Here is a 23,070-nt window from a genome sequence, read left to right on the forward strand (position 1 = left end):
CTCTCTCTCTCTCTCTCTCTCTCTCTCTCTCTCTCTCTCTCTCTCTCTCTCTCTCTCTCTCTCTCTCTCTCTCTCTCTCTCTCTCTCTCTCTCTCTCTCCATTCTTCCACCTTTGATTTTGACGCTGTCGCTAGGACGAAGCCACCACCACCTCGACGACGATTTTCTATCATCCTCGATTTTATTTCTGACGATGACGCTGGAATTTGGATCGACCGTCAACGATGCCTCGACGACCTTTTCTTCGGCCTCGATCGCATCTACAAGATCCAACTGATTACGACAACGACATCGTCCACCTCCTGCTCGGCGCCCGACTAGTCACGCGCCTCCTCTACTAAAGTAGAGATCTTCTGCGCCTTAGTAGATCTACCAGATCTTTCTCCCCATATCGTCGTTGACCTTCATGGTGGCAGATCCACCGTCGACGGCGAAGACGTCATCTTAGGGTTTCAATTTTCAGTGTTCAGAAGCGGTCTGCCGGAGGTTGGCTGGAGGTCGGCTCCGGTCCTACATCGATTATCTGCCCTCAGATTTCTCCATATATATTTGATAGTTTTCCTTGGTAGCTTGTATAGTGTTTGAGTCCATTGCATGGTAAGATGCGTTTGTAATTTGGCTGGAGTCTATTTTCTTTGGTTTTGAGAAATTGTAAACAAAGAGTAGAGTGATGTTTTGTGTTGATGTTGCTCTTCATTCGATAGAAATTTAGTGGAAGAGAAATAATGTGATCGTGTTCCGATAGTGTATGAGATGAATGCAATCAAAATTTCAAATTTGTAAAGGTCTTAGAGTGTAGTATATTTTCAACACAGTTGTAGTACATTTTTGTCATTGTGGTAGTATATTTTGACAGATCGAGTAGATTTTGTATTACTTAGATAGTATTTTTGTTGGTGGTTGTAGTATATTTTGTGGGTTATGGTAGTAGCTTTTATTGGTGGCAATAGTAGTTTTGGCTGCTGGTGGTAGTATATTTTGTTGCTGACTGTAGTATTTTTTGTTGGTGGCAATAGTAGCATTTTTGCTGGCAGTAATAGCTTTTATTGCTAATGGTAGTAGTTTTCTTTGCTTGTGGTAGTAGCTTTTTTTGCTCTCAGTAGTATATTTTGTTGTCAGTGGTATATTTTGTTGTTAGTGGTAGTAGCTTTTTTTACTGACGGTAGTAGTTTTTGTTGCTATCGGTAGTAGCTTTCTTTGCTGGTGACAGTAGCTTTTTTTGCTATCAGTAGTATATTTTGTTGTCAGTGGTAGTAGTCTTTTTTTGCTGGCGGTAGTAGCTTTCTTTGCTGGTGGCAGTAGGTTTTTTTTGCTATGAGTAGTATATTTTGTTGTCAATGGTACGGTAGTAGTCTTTGTTGCCATCGGTAGTAGCTTTCTTTGCTGGTGGTAATAATTTTTTTGCTATCAGTAGTATATTTTGTTGTCAGTGGTAGTAGTTTTTTTGCTGGCGGTAATAGCTTTCGTTGCCATCGGTAGTAGCTGGTGGCAGTAGCTTTTTTTGCTATCAGTAGTATATTTTGTTGTCAATGGTAGTAGCTTTTTTTGCTGGTGGTAGTAGCTTTTGTTGCTATCTGTAGTAGCTTTTTTATTAGTGGCAGTAGCTTTTTTGCTATCAATAGTGGCAGTAGCTTTTTTTGTCTTTTTTTTTTGTCTATCAGTAGTATATTTTGTTATCAATGGTAGTAGTTTTTTTTGTCTGGTGGTAGTAGCTTTTGTTCCTATCGGTAATAGTTTTCTTTGCTGGTGGCAGCAATTTTTTTTGTTATCGATAGTATCTTTTGTTGTCAGTGGTAGTAGCTTTCTTTGTCGGCGATAGTATCTTTTGTTGTCAGTAATAGTAGCTTTTGTGGTCGCTAGAATCCTCACAAATGGTTGGCCGAAAAATTCGCCGGAGGTCGGCCGGAAAGTTCATCGGAGGTCGGCCGGAGTCCTCGCCGGAAGTCAACCGGAGACCATTTGTGATTGTTGACCTTTTATATTAGTGGTATTTTTGTAAATATAAGAGAGAAAATCTAATTTTTTGGTTGGATGACAGTCTGTAATTTTATTAAACTTTAATACCTAATATAAGACTTTATTTAGGCTTGGGTGGACTTATGTGGGTAAAAATGTTTAGGTGGACTTATATGAGAAAAAATGTCTCCAAGTAGACTTCTATGTAATTGACCCAAATCGTTAATACATTCATAAGTGTGATTCACCAATTATGAATTTTAACGGTTCATGTTTGACAGATTTGGTTCGTCCATTAATTTGATCTAGTTTGTTACTTTAACGATCACCGATTTGACTGAAAATTGGTATGACCAATCTATTTATATAGGCTTAAAAATTGAACGGATTAGATGTTAAGATGTGATAATAAAAAATGTTTTTTAAACCATAAACTAAAAAGTTCTCAACTTAAGGTCCTCACTAAAAGAGCTCTCATATATAGTCAAATAATATATAATATAATTAAGTCTTAAAAATTCCTTAAATAATGGTCAACTTTCCACAAGAAGCATGCCGCACCAAGGATTAAAATCTCTGCGATATATCTGATAGATATATTTTTTTTCTTCGAATGACCGATATATCTAAAGGGTAAATATCTTATTATCTTCTACCATATCTCTGATATTTCTCTGATACCGTTAAATATTAAAGATATTTATCTCCGATATATAAGAAATATCTCTGATATTTAGGATATTTAAGATATATTTTTGATATATTAAAGAAATATCTGTAAAAAAAATTCACATAAAGAAAAATCACATTCAACAAATATTCGAGAGATGAGTAATTGTCTCAAGTATGAACAATCTTCTACAGTGGTAGAATTGAACAATTTTTCATATGAAGAAAATTATGATAATGTCTCCCAAAATTATGATATAGGGATATATCGGATATATAGAGATTTTAATCCTTAGTTTTGATATCGGTTCAGTTTTGACAGTTTAATATGGAACCGAGGCCGAGAACAAACACCTAGATACTCGGTTCGGGTGGGTTATTTTACTTTTCGAGAACCGAGATGGGACCGACCCGATCACAAACATTTCGGCTACTAGAATAAGGCGAACGTGCACTCCATCCAGTGAAGCCGTAAGCAACGCTCCTCTGTCTTATGCTTCGCTTGAAACCTCTGAAATAATGCCCGCATTTGCTTTCGGAGATCACTCAACCTCTGACCTCTCAAAGGTCAGTCTTTTTCACTTGGCTTCATTTGAATTGTGTCGATGGAATATCTATTTGGGTTTTGCAGTTGTCCTACACAAAGCCAAAACAAAATTCTTAGAGGGTTAGAGATTCCGGATTCTGGGTCTAGAGGAATGAGGTTTCAAGTATTATGTTTTTCAGGATTGAAACTTTGATTACTGGGTTGTCTGTTATGTTCGAGAATAGGGGCACCAACTCAGCAACTGCCAGGCTTCATGAAATTTATTTGTTGGTTATGTTTGAACTCTGTTTATTAATGAAATAATGGGAGATACAAATTAACGCTCAAGAAATTCCCTCCCAGATGTAGGAAATATTGTTTTCTGGAGAAGATGCTAATCTGGTATTGACCTGTTGACCTATTGAACGTATTATTAGCCGTGTTGCTGCCAAAACTGGTCCTATTACAATTCCTGCAAATTGTGGAAATTTGACCAGCATTAGGGTTAACATTAGTTCTATGAGAATTCGGAGAAATTTCCCACCTTGACTAGGACCAGGACCAGTGGACCACCCAACTCATTAATTCTTGATTGATGCAGCAGCTATTTCGTTTGACTTGACTTGGCTGTATGCTGTATTAGTTAGTAGTTACTTGTAGTTCTCATTTGCCTTAATTTTTACGTCTTTGGATCTTGTTCACTTGTGGATTTTTCACTTGAGTAAAGTTTTCTACAAGTAATTGATGTAGTGTATGAGCCAATTTGGCACAGGACAGGACATAAATCCTAGTTGAACTTCTTGTCTTTGTCAAGAAAAAGGGAAGTAGGATGGACCTTTGTGTCATATGCAATGCAGTCTATTGGTATTTTGGAGTGATTACCAATTTGTTTGATTGGATTGAAGTTCAGTTTACACGTTAGCGACAATTCATGAGTTTTGAGGAAATCATACTGTATCTTGTATAAAAGCTATTTGGAATAAAACCCAAATTTTTTTTTTCGTTCTCTCCAATTTTTGATTTTAAGGAATCACTATGAAGTTGATATATCATATATGGTTCAAGATATTGTATTCTCAACATCTATTTTGGCTCACATTACCCAAAAATGGAAAGATCAACGTTCCTACACTACTAGTTTTGGCGTATGGACTTGTTTGCTTAATTAGCTGCAATTGCGGTTGTATATCATGTGATTGAAACATTAGGTAGTCCGACTAGTGAGTTGATTTGTGGTCAAAGTAAACTCTAGAAGATGGACCATGGTGTTCCTCATTCATAAAGTGATGGTAGGCACCAAAAGCAGAGTTCCCCCAGTCATGATATTTGTTTTAAAATAAACTTTCTCTCTACATGTTTCCTGAAGTATTATCAAGAATTATGTCATTGATATTCATGCAATTGTTCTTTGCTTTTAGTCTTATATTCCTTGTTCATGCCCAAGATCAAACAGATCAAACAGGTATAAATGTCAATGGTGTATTAATGATATGCTAATTATTATATTTCTTTTGATTGGAGATTTCATTCATAGAAGTATATAGAAGCTAAGAGAGTAAATGTGTCTGCAGGCTTCATCAGCATTGATTGTGGCATAGCTGAAAATGTTAGCTACACTGACGTGAATTCAGGCATCAAGTACATTTCAGATGCAAGGTTCATAGACACTGGTGAAAGTAAGTTAGTTTGGCCCAATCAAAGAAATAACTATTCACAGCCATACTGGACTCTTAGGAGATTCCCAGAAGGAATCAGGAACTGCTACAAAATAGATGTCACAAGTGGAATGAAGTATTTGATTCGAGCAAGTTTCTTTTATGGAAATTATGATGGTGATAATAAGCTACCAGAATTCGAACTACATATTGGAGCTAACTTGTGGGATACTGTGAGGTTTAAGGATGCATCAACTGACAAGAAGAAGGAGCTCATACATACCCCCTTGCGGAAGTACATTCATGTTTGTTTGGTGGACATAGGCTCTGGGATTCCTTTTATATCAGCTATAGAGCTAAGGCCTTTACCTAACGAGACTTATCAAACACAAATGGGTTCCTTGGAACTTGTTTCACGATATGACACTGGTCAAATGGATACTCGTAGAGGATACAGGTGAATCCTTGAACTCCTAGAAAATCATAAGTTTCTTGATCCTTGAATAATATGATATTATTTATGTTTGTTTATCAAATAATGTGGCAGTGTTTCATTTCAGGTTTCCATTTGATACTTTTGATCGTGTCTGGTCGCGTGCATATAATGACGTTGAGGCACAATTAAGTACACCATTCCCCGTTAACTCTTCTTATCACAATAAATACAATCCACCGTCCGTTGTCATGAGTACTGCCACCACGCCGAGAGATGAAAATGATCCTTTGAATATTTCTTGGTTGCCTTCTAATGATAGCAATGCAGAATATCATATATACATGCACTTTGCAGAAGTTCAAAAGCTTGAACCCAACCAGTCTAGACAGTTCAACATCACTAGGAATGGAGAGCACTTTTATGGACCAGTTACTCCTCCTTACTTGTACACAACTACTATTTCTAGCCCTAAAGCTTTTGGCGGACTACAAAACAATTTTTCAATCTTGAAGGCTGAGAGCTCTAGTCTTCCACCCATACTCAATGCTTTTGAGATTTATAAGGTGAAAGAATTCCTAGAACGGGATACAGACCAAGAAGATGGTAAGTTCTCTTACAGAAGCTTTCATTTCTGTCCATTATTGCCTCACCAGTTCGGCAAATGAGTGATTTTGATGGGGTTTTCTGTTTCCGTCTTACAATACTAGTTGTTGCAATCACAAACATCAAGGAAACTTATAAAATTAGAAAAAACTGGCAAGGAGATCCATGTTCCCCTCAAGCTTACTCATGGGAAGGTCTAAACTGTAGCTATCATGCTTACGAGTCCCTAAGACGAATTACAACCTTGTAAGTTTGTCTTTGTGAACTTATTGGTGTTTTCATTTTCATTTCAAATGTCTTGGTGATGTGACGAAATATGTAAATAGGAACTTGTCCTCGAATGGATTAACAGGGGAGATCGCTCTCTCTATATCGAATCTGGCAAAGATACAAACTCTGTAAGTATGCCCTTATGTGTCCAAATGAGCAGTTACCAATAATGAGAAGGCACATTCTGAAATGATAGAGTTTAATTTGTCATAATGAGTTGTAAACGTGATCTGTTCATTTCAGGGATTTATCAAACAACAACTTAACAGGAAGTATTCCAGAGTTTTTGTCTCAATTACCAGATCTAATTTTCATGTAAGAAATTATTTGGTGATATAGTTTGGCAGAGGAAAACTCCTTAACTGGTAACCATAGATAAGACATAGTACTTTATTTACTTTTGTAGAAACTTGGTGAATAACAAGCTTACAGGCTCCGTTCCAGTAGGATTAATTGAGAAAAGGAACGATGGTTTGCCGTCACTAAGGTATGCAACTTACATGAACCTAAATTTCTACTTCAAAAACTTATATTGATATAGTCACGAGCCAGTTTTCTATTTGTAATGTCAAGTTTTTTTTTTTTTTTTTTCTCTCATGATTTTGTAAAATGATCGAAAATGTTAAGAGTTATATAAATCTGCATCCTAAATTATAACATGGGGATTTATAGCTGGCTTTTATAATTGATCATAATCTAACTACAATTGTCATCAACGATTTTGATGTCAGTTTGTGCCAAAATCTAAAACTATCTGGACACGTTCCTTGCAAGTTAAAGAAGAAGCACAATTTCGTTATTCTTAAAGTGGTATCCGGAATTTTAATCCTGTTGTCAATTTTGGTAGCTATCATCTGCTGGGGCCTCAAAAGCAAAAGACAACTGGGTAAGCTAGACTTCCGAACATATACTGTCATTAATCAGTTAAACAAAGTCAAATAACTTTTAGTCGAGGAATAGTACGTGCTCTTATGGTTGTTGAATTTAAATAACTTTGAGATTACACATTCAATCTCAATAAACAGGGTTGATTGCTGTATTTGTTACTGATTCTTTACTAGAAGAGTTGTGCCTGTTCTATACAGAACAATCTAGTTGCTTTGATCCTTCAAAATGTACACAAAACATGTATATGTATGTGAAATGTATGTGGTTGTGTTGTGAGTGTGTGTGACCTCTGTTGTCATGTATATACATGTGTTGTAAAACAACACAGTTACAGTAAAACATATTTTCATCAAACCTCTATGGAGCATATCAGAAATGACTTTCAAAGAGAACTATAAATTATTATTTACTAGTACAAATGCAGAGTTTTGTAGCAGAATTCAAGGGAAAATAAAAGATGAAGGATGCTGGTTTTGACTTTATAAGCTGCTGATAAAACTTGTTGGTCTCAGGAGATGACACAGATGTGAAAGCCACTGTTCAATTGGGGTCAATGGAATCGACAAAACGAAAATTTACCTACTCTGAGATACTCAAGATTACCAACAATTTTGAAAGGATTCTTGGAAAAGGTGGATTCGGAACTGTTTATCATGGTGGCATAGACAAGACTCAAGTGGCCATCAAGATGCTTTCGCCGTCAGCAGTTCAAGGGTTTCAACAATTTCATGCCGAGGCATGCTTGCCAAAAATACTGATGCATAAATCTTTTTAACGCTATTATATATAATACAACAAACTAATGTGTTGTGGTCTGATATTGCAGGTTGATCTTCTTATGAGGGTTCATCACAAAAACTTGACAAGTCTAGCTGGATACTGTAATGATAAAACTAGAGAACTAGAGTAGGCCTTGTCTACGACTACATGTGCAATGGAAACTTACAAGAACATCTTTCAGGTTAGGGCTCAGTGAAATTATTCAGTAAATTTTGTATGCTGCAAATATCTTGTATTAATATGGGGTTCCTTTGTAAGTTGAGACAGAAAAAATTCTCAAATTTTCAATGTTTGTGGATGTAGATAGCAGTTCAAATATCTTGACTTGGGAAGATCGGTTACGAATAGCAATAGATGCTGCACAAGGTCAGCAAGTAATTGATCATCGTTGTCCTTACTTATACTCATTTTTCTTCTCTTTTGTTTTCTTTTGTTTATGGACTTTGTTGATAAATGATGTCTCCATTGTATATGGAATTTTGTAGGACTGGAATATTTGCACTATGGTTGCAAGCCGCCCATAATCCACAGGGATATCAAGTCGACAAATATCTTGCTGAATGAATATCTTCAAGCTAAACTATCAGATTTTGGCCTATCCAAAATTTTTCCAACTAATGATGGCAGTCATGTATCAACTCTTGTTGCTGGCACTCCAGGGTACCTTGATCCCGAGTAAGCGTTTTTTGTTTATACTTTATAGCTTACCCATTATATTTAGCATTACAGTTATTGAAACATTAGAGGAACACATATTAATCAACTAGAAAAAGATGAGTAATGAAGTTATGAAGAAGAATGAAGGACTTAAAAAGTCAAAATAGATAGTTTGGCAAATATTGTACTGGTCATCTTGATATCCAATCCCTTGTATGTGAAAATTTTGGATAGATTGCTGGAATTATAGTCTGACATGGTATGCAAGCCTTAGTTGAAGAAGGCTCTGCGTTTGAAACCTGGACTTCTTAGTTATTTGTTGGCTTGAAGGTAGACCAGGGGCTGTACCTAAGTATTTCCTTGGGCATGCATTTTTATGATTAAACAGTGATTGTTTAACACTTTTAGGTAGATATGATACGAGTTTCATGGTTTTGGTTTGTAGATACTATCTATCAAGTAGGTTAAATGAGAAAAGTGATGTTTATAGCTTCGGGATTGTGCTGTTAGAGATCATCACAAGTCGACCTGTTTTATCAAAACTACAAGAGAGAATTCACCTTAGCCAATGGGTTGGTTTCATGCTCGAGAAAGGAGATATTTTCAGTATTGTTGATTCAAGGTTAAAGGACAATTTCCATCCTAACTCAGTCTGGAAAGCTGTAGAAATAGCTATGGCTTGTGTATCTTCAAATGCCATCAAGAGGCCAATGATGAGTGAAGTGATTGTGGAACTAAAGGAGTCTTTGGCAACAGAACTGGCTCGAACTAAGCAGAGCCATGAAACTGAATCAAGAGTTTCGATGGAGATCATGGCTAACAATTCTATTGCTACGCTAACTCCCTCAGTTAGGTAGCATGTATCTTGCAATACCAGAGGTTTGCACTAATGGTTCTGTGAATGTTATATGCACTTATTCAGAGACTAAATTTTTAGTCTATATCTGTATATGCCATTGCATTTGTATTTGAAGACCTGGATTTTGTTTATTAATCAAAGTGTAAACCTCTAGTTGGCATTGTTAAACAGTGACAAACATGGCTCACCATTGTCTAGATTTTGGCCCAATTTAACCACCAGTTAATTGTTGGGTTTTTACGTAAAGAGGCCTTTGTACAATTAGGTGTGATTAGGTATTAGGGATTATGAACTCAAGATTTTAAACTATCAAAATCTATAGGGGGCTTGCTTAGATCGTTCCTGCTTAATTTTATATACCCAACTGTTTTGGCAAAAGATAATAAGATTTGATCATTGCTTCTTCAACTGAAGGACAGCACCATGTATTGATCTGACTCTACTAAGTACTAACTAAACATTAAACTATAGCATTAGAAATAGGATTGCAACTTGGTGTATAATTTAGGGAATTCTGATATGCTTTCGTTATTATTTCATATCAAGTTGCTTATAAAGTTCTTCAGCTAGCTTGACAACTTTGTAGCAAACTGTATGTTCTCCAATTCTAGCAAAGTCAAATGTCTTGTGTGTGGAATGTTTCCTTGCTTAATTTGGCTTTTCAATCGGCCAAAGATCATGATATGCCTATTACCTAACACAATCATGAATTAGATATATCACAGAGTTTCTTTATGTATTTCTGGAGGAATGTACGTATGTACGTACCTTGACTTTGCTGTACACAGTCTGTAGTTCCAATCCAGACTCTGTCAAATGTGGGATCTGTACCTTGATTGTGACTATTGCTCACTGATCTTTCCTCAATATAAATTCCTTTTGATTTGGAAATGTACTCTGGTTTCTATGACATGAGTAAACACCATCGTGGCCAGTGTGACGAAATGCATATAGACGTGAGTCGGAAAAACTTGCTTCTATATACTGATACAGTATCCACTGACCATATATACATATATATATAGCTCTTACTTCATTTACTTCTTGTTTTTCACCAAGTGTAGTCAAGGATGTGGGGGACATTGATGAATTCGTTGGTCTTCGCAGTTTTAGTACTGCTTGGTGGTTTTCCTCTCAACCTGAAGCTCCTTGTTCATGCCCAGGATCAATCAGGTATGAGTTCCCTGTTATAAGGAAAATGTTAGTAATCAACGTAACTTTGAAGTATAGATATAGAACTATAGATATACATGCATTTGTAAACATACAGGCCAATGCCAGGCCTCTCGTAATCTCCTATAGATAACACATACAGATCTCATCCATATGTCAGGCTTCATTAGCATAGATTGTGGACTGCCGGCAGAAAATTTAAGCTATATTGAAAGGACAACCGGCATCAACTATACTTCAGATGCCAACTTCATTGACACTGGTGAAATTAAGTTGGTACATCCTGAATACAGAGATACAAAGCAGCAGCCATACGAGTCTCTAAGGTTGTTTCCTGAAGGGACAAGGAACTGCTACAAAATAAACGTTACAAGTTGCACCAAGTATTTGATCCGAGCATGTTTCTTTTATGGGAACTATGATGGTCAAGATAAATCACCTGAATTTGAACTACATTTTGGTGCTAATTTGTGGGATTCAGTGAGTTTTGATTATGCATCCACAGACATAAACAAGGAGCTTATACATTTTGTACCTGATGGAGTCTCAGATGTACAAGTTTGTCTGGTGAACACTGGCTCCGGGGTTCCATTTATATCAGGGATAGAGCTGAGGCCTTTAAATAATGAATCTTATGAAGCAGAAGTGGGATCGTTGGCGCTTGAATGGCGATATGACACAGGTCTAATTGCTAATAAGAGAGGATACAGGTAGCTATTAATATTACATAACTTACCTGTTTGCAATTCATGAATATTTTGATTTGACATGCTATATGTATGTACTGATGAAATATCTATATTAGGTATCCAGAGGATATTCATGATCGCTTCTGGTATTTCTACGAAAGCCTTGACGATTGGGAACAATTAAATACTTCATCCACAATCGACCCTCTCAATCAGAACATAGTCGAATTACCATCTATTGTTATGAGTACTGCTGTCAAGCCAAAAAATGTAAATGAGTCCTTGAATTTTTCTTGGCAGCCTACTGAGCAAAATGCAGAATATCATATATTCATGCATTTCGCAGAAGTTGAAAAGCTCCAACCAAACCAATCTAGATGGCTATACATTACTAAAAATGGGAAGATGTATAATGACCCATTTGAATTGGGGTACATGTACCCATCTACTAGTTACAGAAGTAAAGCAATGAGTGGAGGACAAAACTTTTCAATCTTCAAGGTCGAGAACTCCACCCTTCCACCCATCCTCAATGCTTTTGAGCTTTATAAGGTGAAAAAATTCATAGAACCGGTTACAAGTCAAGGAGATGGTAAGTAAATGAATTCTAATTCCTTATGCTAGCTTTCATAAGTTGAGATTACTAATTTTATGTTTTACCCTCAACATAATTTGATGTAAATTTTGTCTGTTCACATGCATAAATATTAGTTGTTGCAATCACACAACTCAAGTCATTTTATAAAATCAGAAGAAACTGGCAAGGAGATCCTTGTGCCCCCCAAGTTTACTCATGGCAAGGTCTGAACTGTAGCTATCTGAAAAGTGATCAGGCCCTAAGAATCATATCCTTGTGAGAATTTTTTCATACAATTAACTTACTGATTATCATTCTACATTTACATATGTCTTATTAAACTTCGGAACATGTCAGGAACTTGTCCTCAAGTGGACTAACAGGGGAGATTGATCTTTCTATGTCCGATCTTACAATGCTACAGACTTTGTAAGTTTTTTCTTGTCTCACTGTCTGTCAAGATTAATGAATTACCAAACTAATGACGAGGTATTTTTTTATTTCACCAGTAATTCATTCACAGAGGCTTTTCTGAACCTGTTGAACTACTCATTTCAGGGATTTGTCGAATAACAACTTAACCGGACCTGTTCCAGAATTTTTATCTCAACTGTCAAATTTAAAAGTCCTGTAAGCTATTTGGTATTGTATTTAAATTGAAAACCCTTAGTTAGATATATAGTCTGGTGACTGGTGAGAATAATTTCCCTTTGCAGAACTTGGAGAACAACAATCTCAAAGGCTTGGTTCCAGTTGGACTGATTGAAAGAATGAATGATGGTTCACTAACATTAAGGTGTGGTTTCCTCTTGTTCTTAGAAAACCACAAGTCCACGACTTCTAAAGTTTTTCATCAACTCCCCTAATCGCTTGTTGAAATTTTAATTCATTAACATAGAGTCATAAACGCCACACCAGTCTTTTAATGAGCTTTAAATTTCTTTTGTATTTGTTCATGTAAACTGTACTAGTATATATTGGGAATTATATACAGTTTCTATATTTAGAGTCCTCATGGTACTCATAGTCGAGTCTTTTGTATTAACGTTGTGTACTTCATTGCACAATGACAAGGAGAATATAAGATTAGCTCATTTTTCTGTGCTCATTAGTACTGTCAAAATCTTTGGTTCCATTTCATGATCTCTTCTTTCAACTTCGATGAATTATACTGGTTCTTTCTCCTATTTGAAATGATCACCAGAGTTCAATGAGAAAATATGAGTCTAGAGGCCAAATTCAGTGAACAAATTTATTTCAGGATTTTCTATGTAATCTTTTCTGATGACTGCTGGGAATATACTAGTGGTAATAATAATTGATCAAAATCTTATAACAGTTTCCTTCAACCATTTTGTTGTAGTTTGTGCCAAAATCCAAATGTATCTGGACTTGTTTCTTGCACGAAGATGGAAAAGAAGAAGCCAAAGTTCTTAACTCCGGTAGTTCTGTCAATTGCTGGAGTGTCAATCTTCTTATTAACTATAACAGCTATCTTGTGGGGTTTAAGAAGGAAAAAGAAACATGGTAAGACTTCATAGATAATGAAAGGATGGTCATTTTCATCAGTGCTTTCAGTTCTAATATGTGTCTTTTAATTTCTTTTGCTGATTAATAAAAAACGGATTTCTCTGAAAAGGTGAAAGCATGGATTCTGATTAAGCTTGACTTAATATTTGGAAAGTACAGATGCAAAATCCAAAACTGAGTTAGGATCATTGGAGTCAACTAAACGACAATTTACGCATTCTGAGATCCTGAAATTCACCAACAACTTGAAAAGGACTCTTGGGAAAGGTGGATTTGGAACAGTTTATCATGGTTACATAGACAAAACTCAAGTAGCCATTAAGATGCTTTCGCCATCATCAGTTCAAGGTTTGCAAGAATTTCATGCAGAGGCAGGTTTATCAAATAACGAAACGCAATCTTTGTGAGCTCAACAGTATACAAACAATTAACCTGTTGTGATTGTTGCCTCTTTAATTACAGGTTAATCTTCTGATGAGAGTTCATCACACAAACTTGACCAGCCTTGTTGGATATTGCAATGAGGAATCCAATATAGGGCTCGTCTACGAGTATATGGCCAATGGAAACTTACAAGAACATCTTTCAGGTTTGGCTGCATTTGAATTTATTTAGTACTGACATTCAGCATTTCTTAATTATATATACTTTCTATGGATTTAGATGACAGTTCCACTATTTTGGGTTGGGAAGATAGACTTCGGATAGCAGTAGATGCTGCACAAGGTTAGCAACGTGATGATATATTTTGGTCCATGTTTTACCTCTTGATTTGTAGACTGTTTTGTGATGAATTTTGAAATGTAGGATTGGAGTATCTGCATAATGGTTGTAAGCCACCTATAATTCACAGGGATGTGAAATCAGCAAACATCTTGCTGAGTGAAAATTTCCAAGCCAAAGTAGCTGATTTTGGCCTATCCAGAATTTTCCATACAGACCTTGTAACTCATATAACAACTGGTATCGCTGGTACTCCCAGGTACCTTGACCCTGAGTGAGTACTACTTGATATTAATTCTATTTGACTGACCATCATTAGTGTTCAAATTAATCTTTATTTTTCAAACTTCAAACCAACGTTGTAATTAGTGAAATCATTGTGATTCGTGTTGCATGGTTTGGTTTTGCTGCAGGTACTACCTAACAAGCAGGTTAAATGAGAAAAGTGATGTTTATAGCTTTGGGATTGTGCTGTTGGAAATTATCACAAGCCGACCTGTTATATGGGGAACTGTTGAGAGAATTCACATTAGTCACTGGGTTGCTTCCATGCTTGCACAAGGAGACATTTACAGTGTTGTTGAGCCAAGACTGGAGAGAAATTTCAGTCCTAACTGTGTGTGGCAAGTTTTGGAGATAGCAATGGCATGTATATCTCCAGACCCCATCAAAAGGCCAATGATGAGTCAGGTAGTGATGGAACTGAAGGAGTGTTTGGCAATCGAACTGGCTCGAACAAAGCAGACAAGAAATGAAACTGATCTAGGACATTCCACTGAGAGATTGTCTCAGAACGAGTCGATCAGAGTACATCCCTCAGTTATAAGGACTTAATTCGTCTAATCTTTATCGGGAAGGTAATCAGGTTGCATATCGATCATGTTGAAGTCTATAGGGCTACTCATCAGGTTCTGCCGATTAGTTAGTAATTTTTTTTTTCAAGTCCTTAGCAGGGTAAGGTCTGTGACCACCCCCTTACTCATCGATCAAAATTCAAAATTCGTATCTGGTTTCTCAGTTGAATTCAAGCTGTGTTAATTTAAAAAAAAAAAAGGCATGGAGGGATTGCACCTATTTCAAAATTATTAATTTGCATAAATGCTTGCATGTTCGTCATTACAAGAAGTCACCTTCGACTGATGTGGCCCTTAATGGAGGTTTGATCACGTACCTGAACAACAATTCACCTTTTGACGCACAAAATTGGAGATCTATAAAAATCAAATGCATATATATCTCTTCAACACTTTTGAGAAAATTAACATACATGGGCAACAAGAACGAGGAAGCCTTTAACCATCTTCACTTACAAGTAGCACTTCTGCAATCTGCATGTAGTGCCTCCATCTCCCAATCAATATCATCCTTCAATTTGTTACAGGAGTTTCTGATCAACCATCCATTCTTAACTGTCCGGCCATCCATCCATTCATCACAGCTAGCTAAGACATGCACCCTGCCAAAAGGACAACGATCAATTATCCATACTCATCTAGCCATAGCATGCATTTGGAAGTTCGAGGCCAATAAATTAATCGGACCTCTGATGTGCACAAATTTAGCTATTTCAGTTGCAGAAATATACTTCGTGAGAAAATGAAATAAATGTGAAGTACTGTCCGCCACTCCGCCCGATAGTTCTGCACAAATCGGAAAGTTTGTTGTGCCATAAAATGTTCAACTCGTACAATCTTACTACATAACAGGGGAACATGAGTTTAAGATCAGCTCAGCATCAAACCCAAAGGAGCTACGTACGTACCCCAAAAACACATCATGACAAGGCAAAGTTTATGCTAATATTGAAATGAGAAAATCATCACAAGTCGTCAGTTGGTAACAGCTTAAGGTTGAAAATCGATCTAAAGACAAGGTAAGATTGATCCCATCAACATTGACCGAGTATAAATCTCGACCACATATTGGCGATTTAGAGGGGAAAAAAACGTTTTAACATGATCAATCGGCACAAAATAGTCCCTAGCTCTAGAAACTTGAATATATGGAAATGTGATGAAAAAATTTAAAACATTTCATTCGTTATTTTGTCTCTAAATTTATATTAATTTATTCTATAGTTTTAGTCAATGGTAGATATATAGCATATATCCGCAAACTTTAAAAATGTAGAGATAATATATATATATATATATATATATATATATATATGATGAAGGAAGAAGTGTAGAGACAAAGAGATAGCAAGAGAATCATCATCTTATTCATTGATATGAGCCATTTATATAAGGAATTACACAATACCAATATGGTAAGGATATGAATACATAGATCTAGTCTAATTACATATCCTATTGGCATAAGGCCAAGGCACACATAAAGAATATCTAAAAAGATACAGAATATCCTAGAACACTTCCCCTTGTGCCGCGCGCTGATATGCCGATGGTGCTGATCTGTTGCCTCGCCAAGTCACAAAAACCCTGTGGGAGAAAAACTGAACCTTGATCGTAGGAGAAAAAGAGTACAACGCACCCTTCACATTTGATAGTGACATGTATGTATGTGTTAGACTCCCCCTAAAGTTTGCACCTCCCCTTGATCTTTACATCAATCATAGGGCTCTTCCTGATTTTTACTAATCACAGAAGTTTCAACAACTTAGCATGTCAATGCTCTGTAACATGTCTTCAAATGTGGCATTGGGCAATGATTAACTAAATCATGCCGCATTGTCCTCAAATAATCTTTTACACTTAGATCTTGAGGAGAAGGCCGCTTGTGAACTCAAAACATAAGTTCGTGCAGAAAATCAGATTTCCGCTCAGCATAACCTTCAGTTACTAGAACAATCGTAACTTTCTCTAGGAAATACATATGAACGAACCGTAAATGGTTTTGGAAACTAGACTCATTTAGCTTTCCAACCATATATTACACACGTTCTGGTTCATCAGGAGCTATTCACAAAGTCCCGTCGAAGTTGACTGTTTTGCCAAAATCAGATTCTCGGACAGATTCGTCCTACTTTATGAAAATGGCCATAACTCAGTCAATATGATAGGTATGATCAAATAGTTGGTGTCCCTGGAAAGTAGACACATAGATCTTTCCAATGGTACCAATTTCACCATTTTCCAGTGAGTGAGATTTCATGTAGGTCCCGTGGAAGTTGACCAACAAAACTTTGCAGATTCTGATTTCGCTTTTGATGTGTCTTTCTTATGTAGGGATAGAATAAGCCTCAACCTTTCATACCATTAAGTATTGAAAAAATAGTTACTGTCATTACATTGGCGTTGCGTGGGCGCATAGCTACACTTAGCTTTACAACTTTTCATAGCGAATGAGATGTCAAGTCTTTCGTATTGTGTTGAGTACATTGATGCGTCTTATTGTACTTAGATTTAGATGGGAACTCCATCTCTTAACACATATTTGTCATCTTGCTTTAGACAAAACAACGGATCTCTCTTTAGAGCAAAGACCTTGACTAATCATGGGAGTATATATGGGCCTCACTAGTTATAAAGTTCCTAAGCCGATTGATGGAAAATCATCATCAATATAGTCATCGAGTGCCTTATCGAGACCGTGTCTTCTCAAGATCTTTTTCTTCGGATGTTGATACATATTGACATCTCTTAATCCATCAAGAGTCTATGTAAATCAGGAATGAACACGCAAAGGCAAAATTCACCATATCCCTTCCAAATCAAGTAGAGTCCATGTGCGTTTCAATACATTTAGCAAACGCATGCTCTTGTGGTTTCGAGCCACTTGATTCAGATGAATGAAGTCTGTTTAAGACCTTCATGTATATCTCTGATCCCATAGAGATGTTATTATGACCACATTCATAGGCTGCATGTTCAATTATTTGGAAATTACCAAACTGACAAAGTAGTGGAGTTCAATGACATCCATTATGAGAGCATATCTCATCGTAATCGATCTCAGTGCGTGTTAGTGAGACCTTACACCATAAGGTGAGTCTAAGCTCTTGTTCTCACAACACTATCTAACAAAGGTATAGTTGATAGGGTTTAGCTTGCGGTGTCGGCATCACCTGCCTAAGGACCTATCTCTTTGTTAATGCTGGATCGCATCTTTCCATTAGGCCAATCAACTAAGTTGATATCCATCAACGAAAGGTGGTTCGATAATAGACTCATTATCCCACGTCCTCATGTACACTAGTGTAATACTTGTAGAGATCTCTATATGGATTGAATTTGACATTGAGGCATCCCCCAATGATAATCACAATTCAGACTTCATGAGACGGATTTGAGTATCACTGATCAATGGATCAGGTTGTGCCAAGCTCGCTTTCTTCCTAGTGCAAGAAAATATCGAATTTAAGGGCCTCCCTCCTTTTAGGGAGCCACACGGCCTTGTGACACCAATTTTGCCACTATATGATGTCACCATATCACCATCTATGTTGATGGCGTCAAGACCAACTCATTTTGGTCGCGCCGCGCCATGTCGTCCTCTTGATAGGACATCAATCCTTGCAGACATATTTGCAGCATGTGATCTCGTCACTTTAACACTTTAAGCATTTGGGATCAAGATGAGACTTAGTGGGGACAAACCACGACAATTCACGTTGTTCCACTTAAACACTTGTATTCTTATCTCCCTTTAACGGTGGGAATATTGTCTCATCAAAGTGACAATCTGCAATTTAGCTGTGAATGAGATCCCCTAACAAGGTTTCTACATATGCAGATTTATAGGTGGAGGTTCATATCCAACCTAAGTACTTCTTCATCTCAAATGACCCATCATTGTACGTAGTGGCAATTCGATTTGGCACCTAGAAATAACATTTAGCCGAGCTCAAGGATTGGAGATCCGTTTCAATCTTATTTGAGCTCAAGGATTGCAATCCTGGTACACAGTCACGAGCTGTAGTATAAAAATATTCAATGATGGTGGGTCGTAGATGAATAGTAAAACTGCATGCAAATATTACATAGCCCCAAGACGCAATAGAAAGATTGGTGCGCATCAATAATGTTCAAGAGACAAGCTAAAGTTGCTTGGTCATAGCCTCGGTGAGACCGTATTGCATGTCAACATGGGGTACAGGACACTTCAACTTACATCCCGATAAACTTCTTTAAATAATAGGTAGTGAGCCCGTAGAAGTATAAGCAGCATAAGCAGTAGATAACAGTGTAACACGTGACCAGTGTGTTACCACTTCAACCAACACCATAAAACATAAAAAGGTGTCCGCAAGTTGGTTGTATCTATCTACATAGTTTGATGTAAGAATAGAATGTTCACTTTTGTGTTATTTAGCGTAGGAGGGTCTCACTCCTAATTTAGCTAAAGAATAGGCTTTCAAAACGAGTAATGAGAATTACAGGGGGCCAATGCGACATCGAGGGAAGGCCGGTGCACCTCAATTGCTTGAGGAATTGACCGGAAAACCTCCAGGAAGTTGGAATCGTGTTCGGGTGACGTCAATGTCCCCCGGGTCACCACCATGCTTCATGGTGATGCTAGATCTCGAATGTCTTCGTTTTGAGCGGAAGAATGGATGTCCATGAGAATTTCTCAAAATCTGAACCATTATATCTCTTCCAGGTTGACCAATTTGGTCAAACCAAAGCCTATATGAGTCGGTGTCCTAAATATCATGTTTGGTGACAACATGGGATTCGATATTCGAATATATTCGAATCGTAGTGACATATAGTCCACTAGATTGACTCATGAATTTCTCCAAGATGTGCTTCAGTCCGCATTCATGAGAAGGTGTAATACACAAAAGAATTCTTGTTCATTCTCACAATGTGTTTTCAAATGAAAACTATTAGCAGGAATGTCTTTAAAGCTCAATATGGTTCGATTGCCTCTCAATGCATAGAGGGTATCTGTAACATTGATCATGGTGCCATGAGGCATCAAGATTAAAGCTAAACCACGTCCCAGAATGACCGGTATGATTCAATCATTGTAGTCACAAGAGATTTACAAAGGCATAAAATCCAAAAATAGTTGCCGGTTCCTTAGAATGTTGTGGATAGTTCCACTATCTGCGAAGCACTCAATGTCTCAATGAGACATACCTACAAGGAGTAGATAGGCGAGTTAATAGTTCAAGTCTGAACCATTTAGAAGGATTGAAAAAAAGCTACGAAAAGCTACAATCCCGAGAGTGCATAAAAATTTCAGCGTATAATGATCTTTGCGTACTAAAACAGCCATAACTTCTTCGTTAAACTAGATATGGAAAACCGCAAAAAGTTTTGAAAACTAGACTCGTAGAGCTTTCCAATGATATAAAGCTCACTGTCTGGTTCGTCCGTTGTTGTTCACAAAGCTCAAACGAAGTTGACTATCTAGAAGGGACAAATTGCTGTTTTTCGCAGAATTGGTATGTGCGAAGCTGTGAAGCTTGCAGGTGGCGTGTAGGCTTTTACCTTAGCCAAAAGTGACGCGTGTATGATCAAAACCAGGTCCTTTCAGTCGTTCTAAGATCGTAAACTCCATGACTAGTTAGCAAAAACTCCCTGACATGAACATAAACTAACTCAGAGGACCTAGAGGATTCGATCATGATGATAATTTTCTGGTTTTGATAAGTCTTCAACGTCTTTTGCAAGACAACAATTAGTTTAATAGCGTAGGGGGATCCAAAATCAAAAGCTTTCAGTAACTCCAAGTCAGTATGACTAGGCATATCCATGGAGGAGGGCCGGTAGTACGAGGCACACTTGAAACCATTATCTCCTTAATTTCGAACAATTCTAAGACATCACACTAAGCTTGGATGAGCCTAGTTGAACAATTGATGATGGAAAATCCGCTAAAGGGTAGAAGACTTAATCGGAAACACATTAGCGATCCTTCTTGAGGATGCAAGGCCGTGTGTCATCTTCACTTGGAAGAGACCAAAACGGCGCAATCTAACCATGTAGATTGTAAACATGTCATGCTTCTAAGGACGATGTAAAAATGTACATCTTGTTTATAAATCAATACAAACCATAAGAGGAGAATAGTTTCATAACTTCGAAAAAATTCTCAAGGCATTTATTATTGCTAATGTGAGTACATCGAGGTATCAAATAGACGAAGGATGTCGATACAACGCCTTAGTACATATAGCTTGGAATGAAAATCAATGTCTAGCCGATGACGTCAAAGTCATGGGTAGCTAGAGCAGGATCTGAATCTTTGAAATTCGCGATCATGAGGATGACGTTCTTGTCCTCATATTGATTTTCCATACCTTTTTGTATGCATTCACAATTTGAAGGAGTTGGACAATTTTGAACCAGTGATCCGAAGATCTACAACGGTTGCATTGTCATGAGCTGACGTGAGTAGTTTTGACAAAATTGTGTCTAGACCGGGAGTGTCGCTATTAGAGCCGGCGACACCTCCCCCTCTTTTCTAGACATCGGCACGACGTTTTCTGCCGTTGCCGTGACCCATATTGTTGTCTCCACATTAGGGGATAATCCCAAATAAGTTTATCACATTAGCGTATATACAATTCTCGTTTGTATGATCAAAATCAAGTCTCATTGGTAATTCCAAACTAACTTGGAGGACCTAGAGAACTTGATGATGATCGAATCCGCTAAAGATTATGGATCATGATGCCATAAAAGATCATCGACAATATGTAGTCAATTAAGGTGGTAAGCAATTCACTTGACTAATAACTCAACAAGTAGAGTTATATGAACGTTTCAAGAAACACTCCATGAGTGCATTCCACAGTACTTTGTGGTCATTACTTTTTGCATAGATTGTCATTAAAGGCTTTTGTCGATGTGGCGCTTCAAAGATTTTGAGCGCATAAGATGTGAAATCTCGGCATCTAGGCTTGTTAGCCTGGGGGTCAAAACATGTGGTTTTAATCCTTTCCAATGAAAGGTTCCACAGATACCAAGCGAAGATCCGCCTTAGGCATCTAGTACGTCAAAACTCAAAGGAGCAGAATGTTACATTGCTCTTGCATACAAAACCAAGCTGTTATGAGACTCGATAGAGGTCACAAACAATGCTTTTAATGGTTTGTCCTTCGGATTGCTCACACACAATCCGGAAAAGCCGCGAATTGATCAAACACAATTCGGAAAAAGGCCTCGGATTGATTAAACACAATCCGGTGATAGGTCGGGGTTGATCATACACAATCCGGTGATAGGTCGGGGTTGATCATACACAACCCGGACAAGGAAACAAGAGTTGATAACACACTCTTGACCCGCGAATAAAATTCCAGGATTTTTGGTACCTGCACACACAAAATCCCAAGCATAGAATGGAGATGGAGAAGGGAGAAAAGATTTTATCCCTCCGAGTTATTCCAAAGTAAATAACTGTAATATTAAAGCTTACTTATTAGTTTGTAAAATAAACTGCGTTTATAGGAGCTCTGATGAGTTTGAGTCGATTGCAGGCTTCGACCGAGGGTTGGGAACCTTTCTGGTTTTCCTTGGAAGACGAGCAATCTTAAAATCTTTGATTTCTAGAGGCTGCCGAGAGGAGAAACAACGTTTCGCCTACTTCTACTTCGAATTTGGGGCTGAAAATCTGACACGACGAGCAGCTCTAGATGAGGAAGCTGCTTTCACAAATTCAGGTTGATCGGAGCAAGGGAAGGTGGTGAACCGGTGGTCGGTATCGGCGGCGGTCTGGAATCTTCCGGCGGCCGGTTCGGAGACTTTCCGGCCGGTTCTCAGGGTGAGGCCAGCGGTGTTGGATCCGGGACGAAGACAACTTTCTGGGGATATAAAATTCCGGCAGAGGGCAGTCGGAATTTTGGTCAGAAATCGGGAAAAACATGGCTGCCCGATTTTAGGGTTTTGGAAAATAAATGGTGGGCTATTGGCTCTAGGGTTAGAACAAAGTGCATGATAACATGATAAAGGATAAAGTGTAGAGACAAAGAGATAGCAAGAGAATCATCATCTTATTCATTGATATGAGCCCTTTATATAGGGAATTACACAATACTAATATGGTAAGGATATGAATACATAGATCTAGTCTAACTACATATCCTATTGGCATAAGGCCAAGGCACACATAAAGAATATCTAGAAAGATACAGAATATCCTAGAACAATATATATATATATAT

At 37.5% G+C, this 23,070-nt stretch overlaps 1 protein-coding gene and 1 pseudogene across 2 annotated transcripts in view; both read left to right on the forward strand.

Annotated features, from left to right (window-relative positions):
- The first annotated feature begins 4,531 nt into the window (after window positions 1–4,531).
- LOC101300533 (probable LRR receptor-like protein kinase At1g51890-like) lies at window positions 4,532–9,297 on the forward strand. The gene is given in 13 exon segments (XM_004298519.1): window positions 4,532–4,613; window positions 4,723–5,263; window positions 5,367–5,845; window positions 5,950–6,091; window positions 6,172–6,243; window positions 6,359–6,430; window positions 6,522–6,586; window positions 7,516–7,739; window positions 7,830–7,892; window positions 7,895–7,964; window positions 8,087–8,149; window positions 8,269–8,458; window positions 8,886–9,297. Coding segments are annotated over 13 exon segments (2,475 nt in total).
- A 1,328-nt stretch (window positions 9,298–10,625) lies between these two features.
- LOC101300820 overlaps window positions 10,626–23,070 on the forward strand; it is a 19,914-nt pseudogene continuing 7,469 nt past the window's right edge. Inside the window, exons 1-12 of the transcript XR_184595.1 lie at window positions 10,626–11,182; window positions 11,278–11,753; window positions 11,873–12,014; window positions 12,096–12,167; window positions 12,297–12,363; window positions 12,455–12,534; window positions 13,102–13,293; window positions 13,423–13,639; window positions 13,731–13,857; window positions 13,932–13,994; window positions 14,076–14,265; window positions 14,405–14,798. The product of XR_184595.1 is annotated as an uncharacterized LOC101300820 (transcript). The remainder of the gene's footprint in view (window positions 11,183–11,277; window positions 11,754–11,872; window positions 12,015–12,095; window positions 12,168–12,296; window positions 12,364–12,454; window positions 12,535–13,101; window positions 13,294–13,422; window positions 13,640–13,730; window positions 13,858–13,931; window positions 13,995–14,075; window positions 14,266–14,404; window positions 14,799–23,070) is intronic.

The sequence above is a fragment of the Fragaria vesca genome, linkage group LG4, assembly GCF_000184155.1.
Source record: "Fragaria vesca subsp. vesca linkage group LG4, FraVesHawaii_1.0, whole genome shotgun sequence".
NCBI lineage: Eukaryota > Viridiplantae > Streptophyta > Magnoliopsida > Rosales > Rosaceae > Fragaria > Fragaria vesca.